We start from the raw sequence: 22,710 nt of genomic DNA, 5'->3' as shown, positions 1-22,710 counted from the left end.
AATTTCTTGATTTCCTGTATTCAATACATCAATGGAGCGCTTTATGCGCTTGTAGCTACACTGTTGAAAAATCCCTTCGGCCCTTATCCACAATCCATTCCGTGGGTATATTCTATTCAGAAATCAGGTGTTTAGAATTGTGTATTCACTATCCAAATTAGAAATTTAGAGCCTGGGACAAGTGATAAGATGAACCCTTTGTCAGGAAGAAAACAAATACTAGTGCTATTTTCGTTTGGACACTGCAGCCTAATACATTACAGACACGGTTTTGTTTTGTTACAGTGTTTTTTCACTGCACAGTGTAGTGAAATTACCCCAGTCCAACTCCTAGATGTGATCCTGTGGCTGTGAAATGTGCAGGCTGTTCAACTTCTGTCAGTAAACGTTTGCTCTTGGAGTCTGTGTTCTGAATAGACTGCTAGCGACATTGAAGATATGCTTCTCTTCTCTGTTCTTCACAATAAATCACAGCCTACATTCTGCTAAACTATAGAGGTACTAAATCACCTTCTGTCTTCTGAAGTGTATCGCCTTGACCTCTCTGGTTCTCTGGTTCTCTCAGCAAAAATCTACGAGGAGGATGATGTGGTTTTTATCTCTTGGAAACATAATTGAACGTAGTGAACATAGAGCAAGTGTATTCTTTCTTATAATCAATCAAAATACAACACAATGTTAGTTTAATACAATATGTTTATTGGCTTCCTTGTTGCTGTCTGTTGAAGCAGGTGATTGGGTCAGTCAAGGACCTTGTTGTGCAGAGCAGATGCAACTTTTCAACAGCTGAGATTCTTTGCATGGAGAGGATTATACTAGATGAGCTGAACTGGGACCTGTACGCCACGACACCAATCGACTTCATTTACATGGTAAGTAGACGTTAACACGTCCTCGCTGCTTTGACGGGCTCACACAGCAGTAGAAAAGCACAAGGGAACACACACTTCATCTCGTCAAAGATGCCCATTTTTAATTTCTCCCCCCCATGGAGTATTGGTCCTAGAAATTGTGCATTGATTTGACTTGTGCCCCCCTGTGCTATGTCTCTGTCCACACCTGACACCATTGGCAAGCTGTCATCTAAAACATAGAGATTAAGTGCTCTGTAGATCATAGATCAGGCCAAGGCACTTATCTGACTGTAAAGTAGAACCCTGGTAGCTAACAAACGGAGAGTCATTTGATAGAGAATTTGTCTAACCACTCCCAAGTACAATCTTAACAAAAAACATAACCTAGATCAGTGGTATTCAAACTTTTTCAGCGGGGACCCCATTTTTTTCAGCCAGAATTTCTAGGGACCCCATTTATTTCTGAAGAATTTCTCGCGAACCCACCCCAAATCTAATGACACAACCTTAAAATCGGTATATTACGATTTTTACATCAACAAATAACCTTCAATTCATTACATTTTCATCTCTTATCAAAATGAAAATAACCCAAAATACATTTACTCAATAAAATTGCATTTTTCTAATTATCTTTCTCAAAAACGTTTGTATATTGTCCCATACAATAATCTGCACTCTTAATTTTTTGTTCCAAAAATATATAGAGAATAATTTTGCCGATCCCACTGCAGTTCCCCCTGGGGTTGCGACCCAGACTTCGAATACCACTGGCCTAGATTAATTGAAATATTACCATGCGGTCAGGTATGCACATTTTGTGTAATTAGATTTCATGCTGTATTTCAGATTATGGCACACTGGAATTTGACTTCTTGGAAAGATCCATACTTTATACTACACACTACAAACTGGAAGTCAAATAAGCATTAAATACTAATTGCACTACCAGACATATTTCATCCTTTAGTCTAGTAGTAGTTATTTTCATCTTAAATCTTTCTTACTTTGAATGTAAGACGTCTCTGCAATGTTATCTTCACGAACCACAACCATTGGCCAACACACTCTGGAATAGAATTCTGTCTGTGTGAATTAAAGCATTTAGCGTTGTTTCACACCAGGGCCAAAGGAAAATGTTCCTCAAATTATAACAACATAACATTGTGCTGAATACTGAAACATTTCAGAGGTTGATGAACACCAGTTAGTTGTCTGTAGATTACAGTGTAATACATAAGAACTATTCCATATTGTCCTAGCTCACAATAGTTAATATTATTACAAAATACAAAGTATTGTAGAATTTAAAAAATAAACATGATGCATAAAAAAATTATAGTAAAATACAAATACATTTCCTCTTAATACTTTTCAAATAAATACTTTCCAACAATAACTATTTCACAATTACATTCCCCTGAAAATGTACCTTGCATTGAACAACTTAAATAAAGCATATGCGACCAATAACATTTGATTTGATTTGGTGGAGTCATATCTCCATTGTCTTTCAAACAACAATGGGTACTATCTATAGGGATATTGGCACATACTTTCCACCATAACACATATGATTGAGCTGTGGATTCAAAGACAAGCTCTGTCAACATTTCCACTAGATTCTGTATGTTAAATGACAACCTGAAGTTCTAAACTTTTTCTTTGCTCAAACAACACGGCTTAATATTTGCTAAAGAGCGGAGAAATACAAAAGCAAATGCCTTCACACTTTTTTAAATGGCCAAACAAAAGGTTTGGGCATTACAAATGGGTAGCCCCACGAGTTGGTTTTACAGTAACTCTTAAAACAGGAAGACGGACGAGCACTGCACACAGCAAAGAGGGCATCACACCCGGGGGTGGGGGGGGGTGGATTACTAAGATAGCAATGCAATATGGGAATGGCTGGTAAAGCGAAGAAGTGGAAAATTGTCCATGATCGATATGAATTGGTGATGATTGAATGAATGAAACGGTGGGTGGATATGTAACAATTTTGGTCTCCATTTTTCTGTATGATTGCAGTTCCATGCCCTGTTGATCTCTGGTCATCCCCACCTTCCCTCCATGGGTGCTGAGACTCAGAAGAGGCCTTGCTTCCAGGTGGCATTGTGGACCAGGCAGGTGCAGCACTGTACGGCCTGCCACCAGCTGTCGCATTTCAAAGGCTCCACACTGGACTTGGCCATCATTACCTTGGAGTTGGAGAGATTCACCCCAGACTGGTTCTCAGTCTTTACCGATCTGCTGAAGAAAACACAGTTAAGACACGAAACGCCTCTCTTTGCAGCTATCGCCACTCCTCACACGGTTCAAAACGCTTGAGACTGTTTGGTGTTGTGCTTTAGTGTTTGCTGTGTAATTATTTGATCAAGTTGGTGCTCAGGTAAGTAAATATTAGGAAAGTATGTTAGAGGTACATTTTATATATAAACTCAGCAAAAAAAGAAAAACGTCCCTTTTTCAGGACCTTTTACAAAGATAATTTGTAAAAATCCAAATAACTTCACAGATCTTCATTGTAAAGGGTTTAAACACAGTTTCCCATGCTTGTTCAATGAACTATAAACAATTAATGAACATGCACCTGTGGAACAGTTGTTAAGACACTAACAGCTTACAGATGGTAGGCAATTAAGGTCACAGTTATGAAAACTTAGGACACTAAAGAGGCCTTTCTACTAACTCTGAAAAACACCAAAAGAAAGATGCCCAGGGTCCCTGCTCATCTGCGTGAACGTGCCTTAGACATGCTGCAAGGAGGCATGAGGACTGTAGATGTGGCTAGGGCAAAAAATTGCAATGTCCGTACTGTGAGACGCCTAAGACAGCGCTACAGGGAGACAGGACGGACAGCTGATCGTCCTCGCAGTGGCAGACCACGTGTAACAACACCTGCACAGGATCGGTACATCCGAACACCACACCTGCGGGACAGGTACATGATTGCAACAACTGCCCAAGTTACACCTGGAATGCACAATCCCTCCATCAGTGCTCAGACTGTCCGCAATAGACTGAGAGAGGCTGGACTGAGGGCTTGTAGGCCTGTTGTAAGGCAGGTCCTCACCAGACATCACCGGCAACAACGTCACCTATGGGCACAAACCCACCGTCGCTGGACCAGACAGGACTGGCAAAAAGTGCTCTTCACTGACAAGTCGCGGTTTTATCTCACCAGGGGTGATGGTCGGATTCGCGTTTATCGTTGAAGGAATGAGCGTTACACCGAGGCCTGTACTCTGGAGCGGGATTGATTTGGAGGTGGAGGGTCCATCATGGTCTCGGGCGGTGTGTCACAGCATCATCGGACTGAGCTTGTTGTCATTGCAGTCAATCTCAACGCTGTGCGTTACAGGGAAGACATCCTCCTCCCTCATGTGGTACCCTTCCTGCAGGCTCATCCTGACATGACCCTCCAGCATGACAATGCCACCAGCCATACTGCTCGTTCTGTGTGTGATTTCCTGCAAGACAGGAATGTCAGTGTTCTGCCATGGCCAGCGAAGAGCCCGGATCGCAATCCCATTGAGCACGTCTGGCACCTGTTGGATTGGAGGGTGAGGGCTAGGGCCATTCCCCCCAGAAGTGTCTGGGAACTTGCAGGTGCCTTGGTGGAAGAGTGGGGTAACATCTCACAGCAAGAACTGGCAAATCTGATGCAGTCCATGAGGAAGAGATGCACTGCAGTACTTAATGCAGCTGGTGGCCACACCAGATACCGTTACTTTTGATTTTGTTCAGGGACACATTATTCAATTTCTGTTAGTCACATGTCTGTGGAACTTGTTCAGTTTATGTCTGTTGTTTGCTGAAAATAAATGCAGTTGACAGTGAGAGGACATTTCTTTTTTTGCTGAGTTTATATATTCGGTTCACAATAACACCTTTGTTCTCACTTTATAAAAAAGACAGAGGTCTGTGTATGTTCCTGGTTGGTTCATAACATACTGTATGTCTATCAATTATTATTTATATGTTGTTGTTTTTTTACAGTTGAGTTAACATGGAACCCACACACAATTGACTACATCTGTCATAAGGTGTTTTTTATTTGACTAAACCTGTTTGCCATGTATGACGAAATCACTCATGTAATGTTTGTTTTTCTTCTCCAGAGTCAGAGCACTGAGTTCATCCACTGCAAGGAGATGGTTGATGAATACCTCACCAGCCTGGAGTTCTCCCTGCCAGCCAATGCAGTGTACATATTTAATATGACCAAGCAGCACCAGGATGACGAGGGGGCCTGCATGCAGACTGGGACTCAGACAGACCAGGAGTGGAAAGGGGAGTCGGGAGCAGGGGGCAGGGGGCAGGGGGGGGGGGAGACAAGGCTCTGGAGGTTAGCGGGGACAGCAATACTGAAGTCCTCCATGAGGCCCACCAGAAGAATATGTCCCCCTGTGAGCTAATATCCTGTTGGACTGATTAACCTGCATGTGTTGGGGATTGTGTTTATATTTTGTTGAGATTGAGGACCAAGAATACCTTGTCATGAACTTGGAACTGCCTCTTCATTACCTATTTAGCACTTTGAAATTTAGAGCTTTTTATATACATAGCATTTTATTATTATATTTCTCAAGACTTATTTTTAGTTTTTACTTCCTTGTAGTAAAACATGGTTGTGTTCTGTTGACCTCCAAAACAAGTTATTCACTATAACTACTTTTATAAAATGCTTTATTTACAAATGACAATGTACTGCAAAGACATTTGATTATTGAATTTAAAGGTAGTCATCTCAGAAGCAATGTGTGGAACTGTTATAACCTGTACCTCTTTACTTAACACTAGGATTGAACTGAAGTTTTCACAATTTATGTTTGGGATATAGTGGAGTATTGTACTGCTTTCAACTGTGAAATACATTTTGTTTGTCAAGTTAGAATGGCAATCATGTTCCGTCATTGATGTTACACCGTTTTCCAAATTGAAAAGTGTAAAGATTTATTCTCTTCGGTTGTTTCTGAAAAAGCAGTTACCGTTTTGTTGTCCTCCGATTAAAGCTATAACAGAGAAACATTCCATTTCATGATCACTCATTTTGTTACCGTAAATGATCAATTTTCCCATAAGCATCCATCCCTTTCTACCGATCACAACCTTCTATTTTTCCAAACTGGCAAAATAACAATTCTATACACAAATTATGATTAAGCAATATAAATAGTCTCCCATTTCAATTGGTCATGTTGGTAAATGGATGACAGAGCTCTTTGTTCTACTTTGGGTTGGTTCAAGCCCACAATGTCCAAATGTTTTGTAAATCATGTTTTTGAATTCGGCCTCAGGAGAAAATACAATTCCTGCTCAAACCATTTTTGGAGTCAATTTCCTCTTGTCAAGCCACAAACCTGTTACAATCCAGTAAATCAATTTCCCCCTCCCAAATCCAATAAGACATGTATGAAGCACATCTTTCATCCCTCCAATGTCCCATCACAATGCAACTTGTGATTTGAAAAAGGCAGTAGCTTAAAGCTAATTGCATGGAGTTAAGCCAACAAAAGCCTTTGGATGAAATTGACATTTGCTCATAGTAAAGGCCTTACAAATAATCTCTTTCTAATGAAACTTCAAATAGGGGAGTGCTTTATACTTTAGTGCTGGGAGTATGACAGCCTTTATAGGGTCACCAGTGAGGTGTATCTGTCTGTCTGTGTGACACTGGCACAGCACAGCCTCACCCAGCAGCTGACTGCTAACCCACTGCTGATGTCAGCATGTGGTGGGGTAGAGCACAGAGTAACTTCCTCTTTCACCGTTGTTTACTTTCAATCATTGGTCGGGCCATTTCACAAGAGGAAAGGTTAACGTTAAAAGCAGAAGGCTACACTTTACTGCACGGATACCATGAGCTCTCTCCATTTCTATTGGCCTACACTTAACTACTGTACACGACAGGTGTGCCAACTGAACACAACTGCTCAAAAGGGGGTATTGAGTGAGTATGCAAAAACATTCAACAGCTGGTGTGTGTGTGTCTCTCAAACTACACACTAGTTCTCTTTTAACAATCAAATAAATCATGGGATAGGGACACATGCAAGCCGAGGGTTTATTTCCAATAAAAAGTGAGTACATCTCTCTTCTAGTCTTTCCATGTAAAAATGTATACTGTGAGTCGTGGCCTCTATTAGTTGCCACATTGTATATGGGTCGTGTAAACTGTGACACCTCTCACGTCAATGGCTTACGGTACATGGTTAATGGTACATCACAATTAAACATACAGCATTATGTGCTTTATCATATACATTTTAATAAAGCCAAGTAAGCTCAAAATATTCACATACATGTTTCTGGATTCATATAAAACAGCACCAGAATTTATTGCATATTTTAGGACTAGTTTACTCGATGGTACCTACATATACATGTTTGCAAAAATATAAATATACAGGTATTGTACTTACATCAGTTTTGTTACTGCTATGCATGATTAAGGTCTGGCCTAGTTTGGCACAGAATTCAGAGCCCACTCTATGAGGTGTATGGCCATTGTCTTACATCAGATAGCGTAACCAAACGTCTGCACTGGTGTATGGCTGGTGGTGAGTTGAGTCCACCTACACTACCAGTAAATCCTTATCCATTAACATTACATTAACTGACAACATGGGAGAACAAGGTCATATATGTTAGTACCAAAAAGCATTGAATGTTGAAAGTCCATGATTTGTTGTGCCTTCTGTCATAAATCAGTGATGGTGAGCAAAACAGATCAGTAAGTCTCAAACTAGAAAAACAAAAACAGAACAAAATGTATAAAAAACGTGTCCCAAATCATAACATGAATGATCCTAGAGAAGGGAATGGTCACTCTCAGCAAGTCAGCTCTCGCTCGCTCGCTCTCTCTCTCTCGCTCTCTCTCCCCATCTCCTGTCCCATCAGCGTCTTTGGTCCATGTGCACAATGTCATGAAGGAATGTAAAAATATAACGTTGACGTCACTATGATGATGGTCGGCTTGGCGTACTGGGCATAAATTAACTGAAAGAAAATGACAAAGGAGGTGACAAACGATGACAAAATAAAGTGAACGGAAACACTGTGGAGTGAAATAACGCACAGAAAATTCATACCACGTTCAAATCCTTTCCGAAAAATGTATGACTTCATGAATGTACAGTATAATGAAAGTGAAAAAGAATAGAGACAGAAAAAAGGTCAGAGGAAATAGGTGCCTCAGAGAATCATAACTTCAGTACAGCAGAATAAATGAAAGAGTGGTAATTATCAGAGCTGTCAAGGGAAGGGAGCCCTTCAACCCCATTTTGAAGACCACCATTGTTTTTTTATGGTACTGTAACTGTTAAGTTCTGACGTAAAAATTGGGGTTTCTCAACTGTACAGTCCTTTGGCTTACACTAATGTAGTTGAAAAATCCAAGCACTACCTCTGGAACTATGGAATCTATCAGACTAACCACAAACTGGATGAACTGTTTCACTAAGGGAAAAAAGTATTTGATCCCCTGCTGATTTTGTACGTTTTCCCACTGACAAAGACATGATCAGTCTATAATTTTAATGGTAGGTTTATTTGAACAGTGAGAGACAGAATAACAACAACAAAATCCAGAAAAACGCATGTCAAAAATGTTATAAATTGATTTGCATTTTAATGAGGGAAATAAGTATTTGACCCCTCTGCAAAACATGACTTAGTACTTGGTGGCAAAATCCTTGTTGGCAATCACAGAGGTCAGACATTTCTTGTAGTTGGCCACCAGGTTTGCACACATCTCAGGAGGGATTTTGTCCCACTCCTCTTTGCAGATCTTCTTCAAGTCATTAAGGTTTCGAGGCTGACGTTTGGCAACTCAAACCTTCAGCTCCCTCCACAGATTTTCTATGGGATTAAGGTCTGGAGACTGGCTAGGCCACTCCAGGACCTTAATGTGCTTCTTCTTGAGCCACTCCTTTGTTGCCTTGGCCGTGTGTTTTGGGTCATTGTCATGCTGGAATACCCATCCACGACCCATTTTCAATGCCCTGGCTGAGGGAAGGAGGTTCTCAGCCAAGATTTGATGGTACATGGCCCCGTCCATCGTCCCTTTGATGCGGTGAAGTTGTCCTGTCCCCTTAGCAGAAAAACACCCCCAAAGCATATGTTTGCACCTCCATGTTTGACGGTGGGGATGGTGTTCTTGGGGTCATAGGCACCATTCCTCCTCCTCCATACACGGCAAGTTGAGTTGATGCCAAAGAGCTCGATTTTGGTCTCATCTGACCACAACACTTTTACCCAGTTCTCCTCTGAATCATTCAGATGTTCATTGGCAAACTTCAGACGGGCCTGTATATGTGCTTTCTTGAGCAGGGGGACCTTGCGGGCGCTGCAGGATTTCAGTCCTTCACGGCGTAGTGTGTTACCAATTGTTTTCTTGTTGACTATGGTCCCGGCTGCCTTGAGATCATTGACAAGATCCTCCCGTGTAGTTCTGGGCTGATTCCTCACCGTTCTCATGATCATTGCAACTCCACGAGGTGAGATCTTGCATGGAACCCCAGGCCGAGGGAGATTGACAGTTATTTTGTGTTTCTTCCATTTACGAATAATCGCACCAACTGTTGTCACCTTCTCACCAAGCTGCTTGGCGATGGTCTTGTAGCTCATTCCAGCCTTGTCTAGGTCTACAATCTTGTCCCTGACATCCTTGGAGAGCTCTTTGGTCTTGGCCATGGTGGAGAGTTTGGAATCTCATTGATTGATTGCTTCTGTGAACAGGTGTCTTTTATACAGGTAACAAACTGAGATTAGGAGCACTCCCTTTAAGAGTGTGCTCCTAATCTCAGATCGTTACCTGTATAAAAGACACCTGGGAGCCAGAAATCTTTCTGATTGAGAGGGGGTCAAATACTTATTTCCCTCATTAAAATGCAAATCAATCTATAACATTTTTGACATGCGTTTTTCTGGATTTCTTTGTTGTTATTCTGTCTCTCACTGTTCAAATAAACCTACCATTAAAATTATAGACTGATCATTTCTTTGTCAGTGGGCAAACAACAAAAGTCAGCAGGGGATCAAATACTTTTTTCCCTCACTGTAACTGCCATTGCAAATACACTACATGTAGCTACGCTACATGAACAAAAGTATGTGGACACCTGCTCGTCGAACATCTCATTCCAAAATCATGGGCATTTATATGGAGTTGGTCCACCCTTTGCTGCTATAACAGCCTCCACTCTTCTGGGAAGGCTTTCCACTAGATGTTGGAACATTGCTGCGGGGACTTGCTTCCATTCAGCCACAAGAGCATTAGTGAGGTCGGGCACTGATGTTGGGCGATTAGGCCTGGCTCGCAGTTAGCGTTCCAATTTATCCCAAAGGTGTTCGATGGGGTTGAGGTCAGGGCTCTGTGCAGGCCAGTCAAGTTCTTGCCACAAAGTTGGAAGCACAGAATCATATAGAATGTAATTGTATTCTGTAGCATTAAGATTTCCCTTCACTGGAACTAATGGGCCTAGCACGAACCATGAAAAACTGCCCCAGACCATTATTCCTCCTCCACCAAACTTTACAGTTGGCATTATACAGTCGGGCAGGTAGCGTTCTCCTGGCATCCGCCAAACCCAGATTCGTCCTTTGGAATGCCAGATGGTGAAGTGTGATTCATCACTCCAGAGAACGCATTTCCACTGCTCCAGATTCCAATGGTGGCGAGCTTTACACCACTCCAGCCGACGCTTGGCATTGCGCATGGTGATTTTAGGCTAGTGTGCGGCTGCTCATGAAGCTCCCGACGAACAGTTCTTGTGCCGACGTTGCTTCCAGAGGCAGTTTGGAACTCAGTAGTAAGTGTTGCAACCGAGGACAGACGATTTTTACGCACTTCAGCACTCAGCAGTCCTATTCTGTGAGCTTGTGTGGCCTACCACTTCACGACTGAGCCGTTGTTGCTCCTAGACATTTCCACTTCACAATAACAGCACTTACAGTTGACTGGGGCAGCTCTAGCAGGGCATACATTTGAAAACTGACTTGTTGGAAAGGTGGCATCCTATGACGGTGCCACGTTGAAAGTAACTGAGCTCTTCAGTACAGGCCATTCTACTGTCAATTTTTGTCTATGGAAATGTCATGGCTGTGTGCTCGATTTTATACACTTGTCAGCAACAGGTGTGGCTGAAATAGCTGAATCCACTAATTTGAAGGGGTGTCCACATACTTTTGTATATATAGTGTATATACACACTCAGTGGCCAGTTTATTAGGTACACAACAGTGTATTATCCACTACTAGATGTTTGTTAAAGCTAAAACATTTCTGACTGCCTCACAGAGAACCTGCCTCTCCAACTAGGAGCTGCAAAGTTTAGGTATTTTCCATGTCTACTCATATTCACATAACTCTATTTCAGTGTACAATAAACACTGCACCCTGGTATGGAATTTTGGGGGAGCAGAGGACAATACCCCATATGATCAGGACATGGACTCAACCAGCTCTTTACAGCTTCTCACACAGTTTAAGTCAATCCACTACTCCCTGCGATCTCAATTCACTCCTCTTGGGAAAAAAGGAAGTGAAAGCTAAACCTAGAGTAAGAGAGGTTGATGTTTGGGAGGAACAGAGGGAGAGAGAGGGAGATGAAAAGAGATGAAAGGAAAGCACTTACTTTTTTTTATCCTTGTCCTTCTTGAGTGGCTGGGCTAAGGCCAACGTCTCAGCTGCCACCTTCCTGCGGTTGAAGGCGTTCATTTCCTCCTCCAGGTCCCGCCTCTTCTCCTCCACCTTCCTCTTCTCCTCCTGGTGCATGTGCTTCAGCTGCTCAAACTTGTTGTGCAACTGATAGCGGCAGAAAGAGAAGACATCAGGCCAAGAGATAAAACTTGATCTACAATCCAATCACATATTGAAAGTTATGCACAGGTATAAACATGCAATGTTTTATTTGCCTTCAGAAAGTATTCACACCCCTTGACTTTTTCCAAATCTTGTTGTGTTACAAAGTGTGATTAAAATGGATTTAATTGACTTTTTTTGTCAACGATCTACACAAAATACTCTAATGTCAAAGGAAGATAAATTCTAAAAAATGTAAATTAAATAAAACACTCATATCTTGATTAGATAAGTATTCAACCTCCTGAGTCAATACATGCTAGAATCAACTTTGGCTGCAATTACAGCTGTACGTCTTTCTGGGTAAGTCTCTAAGAGCTTTGCACCCCTGGATTGTACAATATTTGCCCATTATTCTTTTAAAAATTATTCATGCTCTGTCAAGTTGGTTGTTGATCATTGCTATGAAACCATTTTCATGTCTTGCCATAGATTTTCAAGCCGATTTAAGTCAAAACTAACTAGGCCATTCAGGAACATTAAATGTCGTCTTGGTAAGCAACTCCAGTGTATATTTGGCCTTGTGTTTTAGGTAATTGTCCTGCTGAAAGGTGAATTTGTCTCCCAGTGTCTGCTGGAAAGCAGACTGAACCTAGTGTTCCTCTTTGATTTTGCCTGTGCTTAGCTCTATTCCGTTTATTTTTATCCTTAAAAAAAAAATTGTCCTTTCCGATGACAAGCATACCCATAACATGATGCAGCCACCACCATGCTTGAAAATATGAAGAGGGGTATTCAGTGATGTGTTGTGTTGGATTTACCCCAAACATAATGCTTGCCACATTTTTGGCAATATTACTTTAGTGCCTTATTGTAAACAGGATGCATGTTTTGGAATATTTGTATTCTGTACAGGCTTCCTTCTTTTCACTGTTATTTATGCTAGTATTGTGGAGTAACTACAATGTTGTTGATCCATCCTCAGCTATCTCCTATCCCAGCCATTCAACTCTGTGACTGTTATAAAATCACCATTGGCCTCATGGTGAAATCCCTGAGTGGTTTCCTTCCTCTCCAGCAACTGAGTTAGGAAGGGCGCCTGTATCTTTGTAGTGACTGGGTGTATTGATACGCCATCCAAAGTGTAATTAACAACTGCACCATGCTCAAAAGGATATTCAATGTCTGTTATTTTATTTTTTACCCATCTACCAATAGGTACCCTTCTTCGCAAACCATTAGAAACCTCCCTGGTCTTTGTGGTTGAATCTGTGCTTGAAATTCACTGCTCGACTGAGGGACCTTACAGATAATTGTATGTGTGGGGTACAGAGATGAGGTAGTCATTCAAAAATCATGTTAAACACTATTATTGCACACAGAGTGAATCCATGCAACTTATGTGACTTGTTAAGCACATTTTTACTCCTGAACTTACTTAGGCCTTGCCAAAACAAAAGGGTTGAATACTTATTGACTCAAGACATTTCAGCTTTTCATTTTTTATTACATTTATAAACATTTCTAAAAACACAATTCCACTTTAACATTATGGGGTATTGTGTGTAGATCAGTGACACCAAATCTCAATTTAATCCATTTCAAATTCAGGCTGTAACAAAACAAAATGTGGAAAAAGTAAAGAGGTGTGAATAATTTCTGAAGGCAATATAGGCTTTAATGTCGAAGCTCACCTTATCTACATGTACAGGTAACTGCCAAAATAAAGGAAACACCAACATAAAGTCTCTTAATAGGACGTTGGGCCACCACGAGCCAGAACAGCTTCAATGCACCTTGGCATATATTCTACAAGTGTCTGGAACTCTATTGGAGGGATTCTTCCACGAGAAATACCATCATTTGATGTTTAGTTGAAGGTGGTGGAAAACGCTGTCTCAGGCGCCACTCCAGAATCTCCCATAAGTCTTCAATTGGGTTGAGATCTGGTGACTGAGACAGCCATGGCATATGCCAACTCTCTTGCTATCTCTCTCAGAATGACCTTCTTGATCCAAACCAGTCAGGTTTCAAGACTGGTCATTCAACTGAGACTGCTCTTCTCTGTGTCACGGAGGCTCTCCGCACTGCTAAAGCTAACTCTCTCTCCTCTGCTCTTGTCCTTCTAGACCTGTCTGCTGCCTTTGATACTGTGAACCATCAGATCCTCCTCTCCACCCTCTCCGAGCTGGGCATCTCCGGCGCGGCTCACTCTTGGATTGCGTCCTACCTGACCGGTCGCTCCTACCAAGTGGCATGGCGAGAAGCTGTCTCCGCACCACGTGCTCTCACCACTGGTGTCCCCCAGGGCTCAGTTCTAGGCCCTCTCCTATTCTCGCTATACACCAAGTCACTTGGCTCTGTCATATCCTCACATGGCCTCTCCTATCATTGCTACGCAGACGACACACAATTCATCTTCTCCTTTCCCCCTTCTGATCAATTTGTAAGTCGCTCTGGATAAGAGCGTCTGCTAAATGACGTAAATGTAAATGTAAATAACCAGGTGGCGAATCGCATCTCTGCATGTCTGGCAGACATATCAGTATGGATGACGGATCACCACCTCAAGCTGAACCTTGGCAAGACGGAGCTGCTCTTCCTCCCGGGGAAGGACTGCCCGTTCCATGATCTCGCATCACGGTTGACAACTCCGTTGTGTCCTCCTCCCAGAGTGCGAAGAGCCTTGGCGTGACCCTGGACAACACCCTGTCGTTCTCCGCTAACATCAAGGCGGTGACCCAATCCTGTAGGTTCATGCTCTACAACATTCGGAGAGTACGACCCTGCCTTACACAGGAAGCGGCACAGGTCCTAATCCAGGCACTTGTCATCTCCCGTCTGGATTACTGCAACTCGCTGTTGGCTGGGCTCCCTGCCTGTGCCATTAAACCCCTACAACTCATCCAGAATGCCGCAGCCCGTCTGGTGTTCAACCTTCCCAAGTTCTCTCACGTCACCCCGCTCCTCCGCACACTATACTGGCTTCCAGTTGAAGCTCGCATCTGCTACAAGACCATGGTGCTTGCCTACGGAGCTGTGAGGGGAACGGCACCTTCGTACCTTCAGGCTCTGATCAGTCCCTACACCCAAACGAGGGCATTGCGTTCATCCACCTCTGGCCTGCTGGCTCCCCTACCTCTGCTGAAGCACAGTTCCCGCTCAGCCCAGTCAAAACTGTTCGCTGCTCTGGCACCCCAATGGTGGAACAAGCTCCCTCACGACGCCAGGACAGCGGAGTCACTCACCACCTTCCGGAGACATTTGAAACCCCACCTCTTTAAGGAACACCTGGGATAGGATAAAGTAATCCTTCTACCCCCCCCCCCCAAAAAAAAAGGCAGTGGTATAGTGGTTATCCCACTGGCTATAAGGTGAATGCACCAATTTGTAAGTCGCTCTGGATAAGAGCGTCTGCTAAATGACGTAAATGTAAATGTAATATGGTTTACATCGTTTTCATGCTCATCAAACCATTCAGTGACCACTCGTGCCCTGTGGATGGGGGCATTGTCATCCTATGGAGGCATAGCCATGGTAGCCAAAATAATGGGCAAAATAATGGCCTGCCCAGCATTTTTATACATGAACCTAAGCATGATGGTATGTTAATTACTTAATTAACTCAGGAACCACACCTGTGTGGAAGTACCTGCTTTCAACATACTTTGTATCCCTCACTTACTAATTTACCTGTATGCACACCACTGACATATTTACAGTATATGGAACTGAATAAGACAGCAAACCCATTTCCTGAAATACTTCACCCCCCACAATTCCCCATTCCCAATCTCAGCAGCCACACCCTCACCTCTCTCTCCTTCTCTTTCAGCTCTGCCTCAGTCTCCTTCACTTTGTTGACAAACATCTGTCGCATCTCCTCCTCTTTCTTCTGCAGGTCTCCCATGAACTCTTTCCTCTTGGCCTCATAGGTCTCCTGGAGACTGTGGACGGGGCAGAGAGAGAGAGAGAGATGGATTACTACATCTGAGCCTAACTACAGTACACCTCTGACTAACGAACACAGGAATGACAGGTTTTAAATCACTCACAGAAAGAGCATCTTTAAATGCTGAACTGTCTGGGATTAATTGGTCCGCTTTTAGTTTGTGTGTGTTCTGTTCTCAGCCTTGCTTCCTCACCTGAACGGCTGACAGTCGGGGTCTGTATCTGTGAATCCCATCTCCTCCAGTTTGCAGCGGCGGTAGAGCTCGTAGTGTCTGGTGTGAGTCTGCTCTCTAAGGTCTTCCATGTTGACCCTAATCAGCATCTCACGCAGCTTCACAAAGTCACAGTGGCTCTCATTCTCCACTGGAGGGGACAACACAGAGACAATACAGTGTCAATGAGCCTATGTTACTAACATCTGATGTCCAAGGCACCACTTTACCCTCAACCACAGTCAATTAATCTACTTAAAATGGTACACAATTCTATGGCTCCACTGCAATTATTCAATAATAAACTAAGTGCTGTAAGACCACCCTCCTCTCCAAGATATCAACTTAGGAATGCACAGTATGATTGAGGGAAGAACTTTGAGGCTATTTGGCACGAGAGTACTGTACATTAATTATTAAACTTCTGGACGTATTTTATGTTCCACTAACTCTCTGAGAAAAAGCGTTCTCATGCATCTCATCGTGTGGACTGGAGCAGGAAGCATTTCCTGCTTTCTGACGGACATAAGTAGGGGAGAATTTGCCCTAGAGAAGACCAGAGGGAGCACATGGGTTACAGTGGTATACTGTGGGAAAAAGTGGAACTAAATATCAACCCCAGCTGTGAGCGCTGTGCTGGATGTAAGGATGCTGTTAAAAATACTGCCAATTAGTGCAGCATTTCGCGCGGAACATGATTACCTTCCACGTGATAGCCACTACACCGTGAGGGTAAATCATCCTTCAGTACACAGAGAATTTGAAAATACTGTTTGAGGGAGAAATGACACACAAACAAATGACCTCCACTTTGAAGTATTTTGGGAGGAAAAATGGTTGATGACATCGGGCATCTAACAACCTCTCTGGTAAACTCTGCCCACTGAGATCTGAGGTGATGACCCCTGCCCTAAGCCCCCAGAAACCCTGAGCCACCAGGGCAGGGGATTCACACATTACACACACTCTGCACAGAAATAGCTGGGATGGAAGAAATACCAGCAGTCTGCTATGTCATAGTCATCTGGGCGTCACAAAAAACAGCAGTGAGATTAGTAAAAGCCCTCAAAAGTCCTTTTGTTTTTCTCAAGACTTTCTCTGTTTCTGGGTTATCATAGCCCATATCTGACATAGGAAAACTGTTTTGATTGTTTTCCTATGGGACTGACTATCTCTAAGCGACGGAGATTCAATCAAGTAAACACAACATGATAACATGATTTCGACACCCACCATCTCATATACGATTAGCATTCCTGAAACATTCTTTTGTTGAAATATTATTTGATCTCTTATCATTTAAGCAATCAATTGCTCCTGAATTGGCCATTAGAATTTACAGGATTCAGATAATATTTAATAAATATAGTACCAACATCCAATTTGGACCAAACTTCTTCCTACCAATGAGTAAGACATCAAGAATAACAATTTTGGGGGGGTCAAAAGCCACCCACGGACTGGACCCCCACACCAATCTCACCCCAACAACCAGTATACAGTATCAGTTTTCCATGTTTGACAAGTATTATGAAGCTGTGGCTTGGAGTATTGCTTCTCCATACTATGTAATGTATTCCCTGTGAATCTGGTGATGTTATTTTCCCCTGTTCAGGGAGATTAGTAATTGAAGTCGATTGCAGGAACATTGGCATCTAGTGGTCAAAACCTGTTACTTTCACACTACTTTATGGTAAATAATGCAAGTGATTTCAATTACTAATTTCAGTGAACTGGGGAAAAAAACTACACCAGATTCACAGGGAATACATTACATAGCATGGAGAAGCAATACTCCAAGCTGCAGCTTCATACTACTTGTCAAACAGAGAACTGATACTGTGTACTGGTTGTTGAGGTGGGATTGGCATGGAGTGGGGGGGTCTGTGGGTCACTTTTGACCAAAAAAAAATTGATTCCTAATGTCTTACTCATTGGTAGGAAAAGGTTCCGTCCAAATCGGATAAATACTAAATTTCAACAAAATAATGTTTCTAGGAATACCAATCTTACTACAGAAACAATTTCAGAACAGTCTGAGATGGTGGGTGTCATAGTTTGCTGAAATGACATGGAACAACTGATTGGAATGCTCTCCTAGGAGACCAGGTCTACAAATAACACTAAACCACTGTCCTGGGAGGATTGGGGAATGGAAACAAAGGGCACAGCATAATGGAGAGACCGTTCTGAATCAAACTCCCAGCTGGGTTAAAATATTCTCACAGCATTGCTCTGTGACATGATCAAATTATAACGTTTAGCATCCCTGTCGACCACAGCTGAACGTCTATAAACAAAGCAAACACAATGAACTGTAGCAGTGTCCCTGGAGTAACACTACCAATAGTGAATTCATCGGCCTCTGCCATTTCCCCAACACACTAGGGACTCTGTCTGAGCAGCAGTTCTCTCCTGAAATAGAAAGAGGAGCCGAGAGGTACAGAAAGTGGAGAGATACTCACCTTGTACTACTCCCCAGGGGTACTGCCTGGCCCTCACCATTTTGTTTCCCACTTTAACCTCCTCGATGCTACCCACCACAGCGAAGGGGAGGTGAGCCTGAAAGAGTTCAAAGGTCAACAGCTTTGACCAGAAGCTGCTTTCAAAACAACGTCCATCTCTCACACAGGTTACACTTCTTCCTTACAGCAAGGTCAACATGTTTACTAGGCAGGTGTAACTGCTTAGACAGATGGCCATGTTTACTAGACAGGTGTAACTGCTTAGACAGATGGCCATGGACGAGAGGAAAAAGATGACAGGAGAGATAAAATATTAACATTTAATTTAGAATAAAACTTTGGTTGTAACAACGTTGCCATAGACCACACAAGAGTAACTCTAGGCCTAAACAGTGTTGACATATAAGTTACTTCAGGGACTGTGTTTAACATCTGGCCAGCTGTATTTAGAGGCATGTCTTGTGGGCCTAATTAATCATATGGTTACTTATTGCGCCCAGAATTACCCTGGCCAGTGAGATCCTACATCATGAGAAAAACATGTTCACCAAAGCAATCTCAAGAATTAAGTGGCAAGCCAAAACTGTCTAGAGCCCAAGTAATGAGGTCATCTAGCCTGAACACAGAGCTATAGGGTGGGTCTCATAGACACTAGACAGGCCAGACAGACCAGCCCAGTTCTCTCCGTCTGATCAACTGATTAGCTGCTCTACCAACACCCGGATGCAAATTCATTTAAATAATGGGAAATTAAGGGTTTTACATTAGCAGAGAGAAAGTTTGGAAAACGGTACACATGGAGGAAGTTTCAAAGGGAGGAAACTATGTGCAGCTATTAAAACCATATATTCCTATAGTGAGGGAAACACAGTGAGTGAATGAGTGAGTGACTCACATTCATGGAGGAGTTGATCTCTGTGACTGCGTCGTCGTCTGTGGGGAACTGATAGATCTGCACTCCGTTGCTCACCAGCTCACTCATGATCTTGATCTTGAATTTATGGAGCTCGCTCTTGGAGATTGTATCGGCTTTAGCGATGATGGGGATTATATTCACCTAAAGGAGAGAAAGGAGAACATTCTGGCTATTAAGATAAACTCCATCTGGTTTGCTTGAGGTTTTTCTCCAAATTGTATATCTTTAGAAATTCTGCTATGGTTTAGAAAGGATTCATGGCGGTTGTATCTTACAACTAAAGAGCAATGCAAGTAAGAGCATCTGAATTTTTTGGCAGAGTATCATCAACAAATACTTTAATTACTGAATGTCGCAAATGAGGCCATATGCAACCACGACGGGTTGATCTCAGTCAAACCCACACAGAGAAATAAAACAAACAGCAGTTAAGAAAACAAACTGAACGGGGTCCCATCTCAGCACTAAAACAGATGGGAAAATAAATGCATTCATGTGACAGTATTGCTTTGGCTCCTCAGAGTACTAGATTAAGTCACTGACGTCTCATCACCTCCTGGCTACAGGATATAGTTTGTTAGGATAAAAAAAAGGAGGCCTTATTTCGATGTAACCATTCGTCATCATTTTGATACAAAGCAGATGTCATGGTTGTTTTGCATAGATACCTCCATCCTTTACACCATGTGTATTGAGGTAAAACAGCAGAGGCTCATAGCTTCTAGTCCCTAAACCAGACCACCTTACCATCCTCTATTTTAGGCACAGTTCCCTTAGAGCTGTGAAACTGTCAACGTTCCGCCTCAATAGCCTTTATGGAACTATAAGTCAAACCCCGTTGTCTGTTTGCTTTACATCATAGACCTATTGGCTGATTTTCAGTCTGCCCTGTGTCCCCTGTGAAAAAGCTCATTAGTGACAGCTCAGAGAGCGATAGAGCCATGCTGTTGGCTGAGGTAAACTACCATGCGGTTGGCTGAGGTAAACTACCATGCGGTTGGCTGAGGTAAACTACCATGCTGTTGCCTGAGGTAAACTACCATGCTGTTGGCTGAGGTAAACTACCATGCTGTTGGCTGAGGTAAACTACCATGCGGTTGGCTGAGGTAAACTACCATGCTGTTGGCTGAGGTAAACTACCATGCTGTTGGCTGAGGTAAACTACCATGCTGTTGGCTGAGGTAAACTACCCTGCGGTTGGCTGAGGTAAACTACCATGCTGTTGGCTGAGGTATTGGCTGAGGTAAGCAACCATGTATTTAAAAATACAGATATGATTTTCAATACAGTAAAAAAAAAAAGAGAAACAAAAGTTAGATATCACAGTATACATTGCATTCGGAAAGTATTCAGTCCCCCTGAACTTTTTCCACATTTTGTTACGTTACAGCCATTTCTAAAATTTATGGGGAAAAAAATATATTTAATCAATCTAGACACTATACCTCATAACGACAAAGCAAAAACAGGTTTTTAGACATTTTAGCAAAGTATTCACCCCCCTTGGCATTTTTCCTATTTTGTTGCCTTACAACCTGGAATGAAAATGGATTTTTGTGTAACTGTATCATTTGATTTACACAACATGCCTACCACAAATAAAAAAAAATTGTGAAACAAACAAGAAATAAGACAAAAAAACTGAAAACTTGAGCAGGCATAACTATTCACCCCCCCAAAGTCAATACTTTGTAGAGCAACCTTTTGCAGCAATTACAGCTGCAAGTCTCTTGGGGTATGCCTCTATAAGCATGGCACATCTAGCCACTGGGATTTTTGCCCATTCTTCAAGGCAAAACTGCTCCAGCTCCTTCAAGTTGGATGGGTTCTGCTGATGTACAGCAATCGTTAAGTCATACCACAGATTCTCAATTGGATTGAGGTCTGGGCTTTGACTAGGCCATTCCAAGACATTTAAATATTTCCCCTTAAACCACTCGAGTGTTGATTTAGCAGTATGCTTATGGTCATTGTCCTGCTGGAAGGTGAACCTCCGTCACAGTCTCAAATCTCTGGAAGACTGAAACAGGTTTCCCTCAAGAATTTCCCTGTATATAGCGCCATACATCATTCCTTCAAATCTGACCAGTTTCCCAGTCCCTGCCGATGAAAAACCTCCCACAGCATGATGCTGCCACCACCATGCTTCACTGTAGGGATGGTGTTCTCAGGTTGATGAGAGGTGTTGGGTTTATAGGAAAAACGCCAAGGGGGATGAATACTTTTGCAAGGCACTAAGTATTCAGACCCTTTCCTCAGTACTTTGTTGAAGCACCTTTGGCAGCAATTACAGCCTTGAGTCTTCTTGGGTATGGCGCTACGAGCTTGGCACACCTGTATTTGGGGAGTTTCTCCCATTCTTGCCAAAAGGCACCTAAAGGACTCTCACACCATGAGAAACAAGATTATCTTGTCTGATGGGTGGAGAGCGTCGCTGCACAGCTATTTTCAGGTCTCTCCAGAGATGTTTGATCGGGTTCATGTCCGGGTTCTGGCTGGGCCACTCAAGGACATTCAGAGACTTGTCCCGAAGCCACTCCTGCATTTATTTTATTTTTTTGTCATTTAGCAGCCGCTCTTATCCAGAATCGAACCCACAACCCTGGCGTTGCAAACGCCATGCTCTACCAACTGAGCTACATCCCTGCCAGCCATTCCCTCCCCTACCCTGGACGACGCTGGGACAATTGTGCGCCGCCCCATGGGTCTCCCAGTCGCGGCCGGCTACGACAGAGCCTGGATTCGAACCAGGCTCTCTAGTGGCACAGCTAGCACTGTGATGCAGTGCCTTAGACCACTGCGCCACTCGGGAGCGCATTGTCTTGGCTGTGTGCTTAAGGTCATTGTCCTGTTGGAAGGTGAACCTTCACCCCCGCTCTGGAGCAGGTTTTCATCAAGGATCTCTCTGTACTTTGCTCCGTTCATCTTTCCCTCGATCCTGACTAGTCTCCCAGTCCCTGACGCTGAAAAACATCCCCACAGCATGATGCTGGCACCACCATGCTTCACCGTAGGGATGGTGTCAGGTTTCCTCCAGACGTGACGCTTGGCATTCAGACCAGAGCATCTTGTTTCTCATGGTGTGAGAGTCCTTTAGGTGCCTTTTGGCAAACTCCAAGCGGGCTGTCATATGCCTTTTACTGAAGAGTGGCTTCCGTCTGGCCACTTTACCATAAAGGCCTGATTGGTGGAGTGCTGCAGAGATGGTTGTCCTTCTGGAAGGTTCTCCATCTCCACAGAGGAACTTTGTCAGAGTGACCATCGGGTTCTTGGTCACCTCCCTGACCAAGGCCCTTCTCCCCCGTTTGCTCAGTTTGGCCAGGCGGCCAGCTCTAGGAAGAGTCTTGGTGGTTCCAAACTTCTATACAGTGCATTCGGAATGTATTCAGACCCCTTGACTTTTTCCACATTTTGTTACGTTACAGCCTTATTCTAAAATGGATTAAATACCATTTTCTTTCTCACCAATCTACACAAAATACCCCATAATGACAAAGCAAAAACT

At 42.9% G+C, this 22,710-nt stretch overlaps 1 protein-coding gene across 3 annotated transcripts in view; it reads right to left on the bottom strand.

Moving 5' to 3' along the window:
• Positions 1–1,451: 1,451 nt before the first annotated feature.
• The window catches only part of LOC121579210 (septin-8-A), a 34,123-nt gene continuing 12,864 nt past the window's right edge, over positions 1,452–22,710 (bottom strand). Inside the window, exons 5-10 of one of the 3 annotated variants that reach the window (XM_041893595.2) lie at positions 19,185–19,346; positions 18,290–18,386; positions 15,807–15,975; positions 15,476–15,608; positions 11,495–11,664; positions 1,452–3,104 (exon numbers count right to left, since the gene is read on the bottom strand). In XM_041893595.2, coding sequence (XP_041749529.1) covers positions 2,939–3,104; positions 11,495–11,664; positions 15,476–15,608; positions 15,807–15,975; positions 18,290–18,386; positions 19,185–19,346 — 897 coding nt within the window. In that variant the 3' untranslated portion in view covers positions 1,452–2,938. Of the gene's footprint in view, positions 3,105–6,903; positions 7,857–11,494; positions 11,665–15,475; positions 15,609–15,806; positions 15,976–18,289; positions 18,387–19,184; positions 19,347–22,710 lie in introns of those variants that run through there. The other 2 variants (XM_041893596.2, XM_041893597.2) reach the window with 2 other exon arrangements.

Source organism: Coregonus clupeaformis, chromosome 13 (assembly GCF_020615455.1).
Source record: "Coregonus clupeaformis isolate EN_2021a chromosome 13, ASM2061545v1, whole genome shotgun sequence".
NCBI lineage: Eukaryota > Metazoa > Chordata > Actinopteri > Salmoniformes > Salmonidae > Coregonus > Coregonus clupeaformis.
Note: the sequence above shows the minus strand (reverse complement) of the source record. Positions and strands in the feature narration are given on the sequence as shown.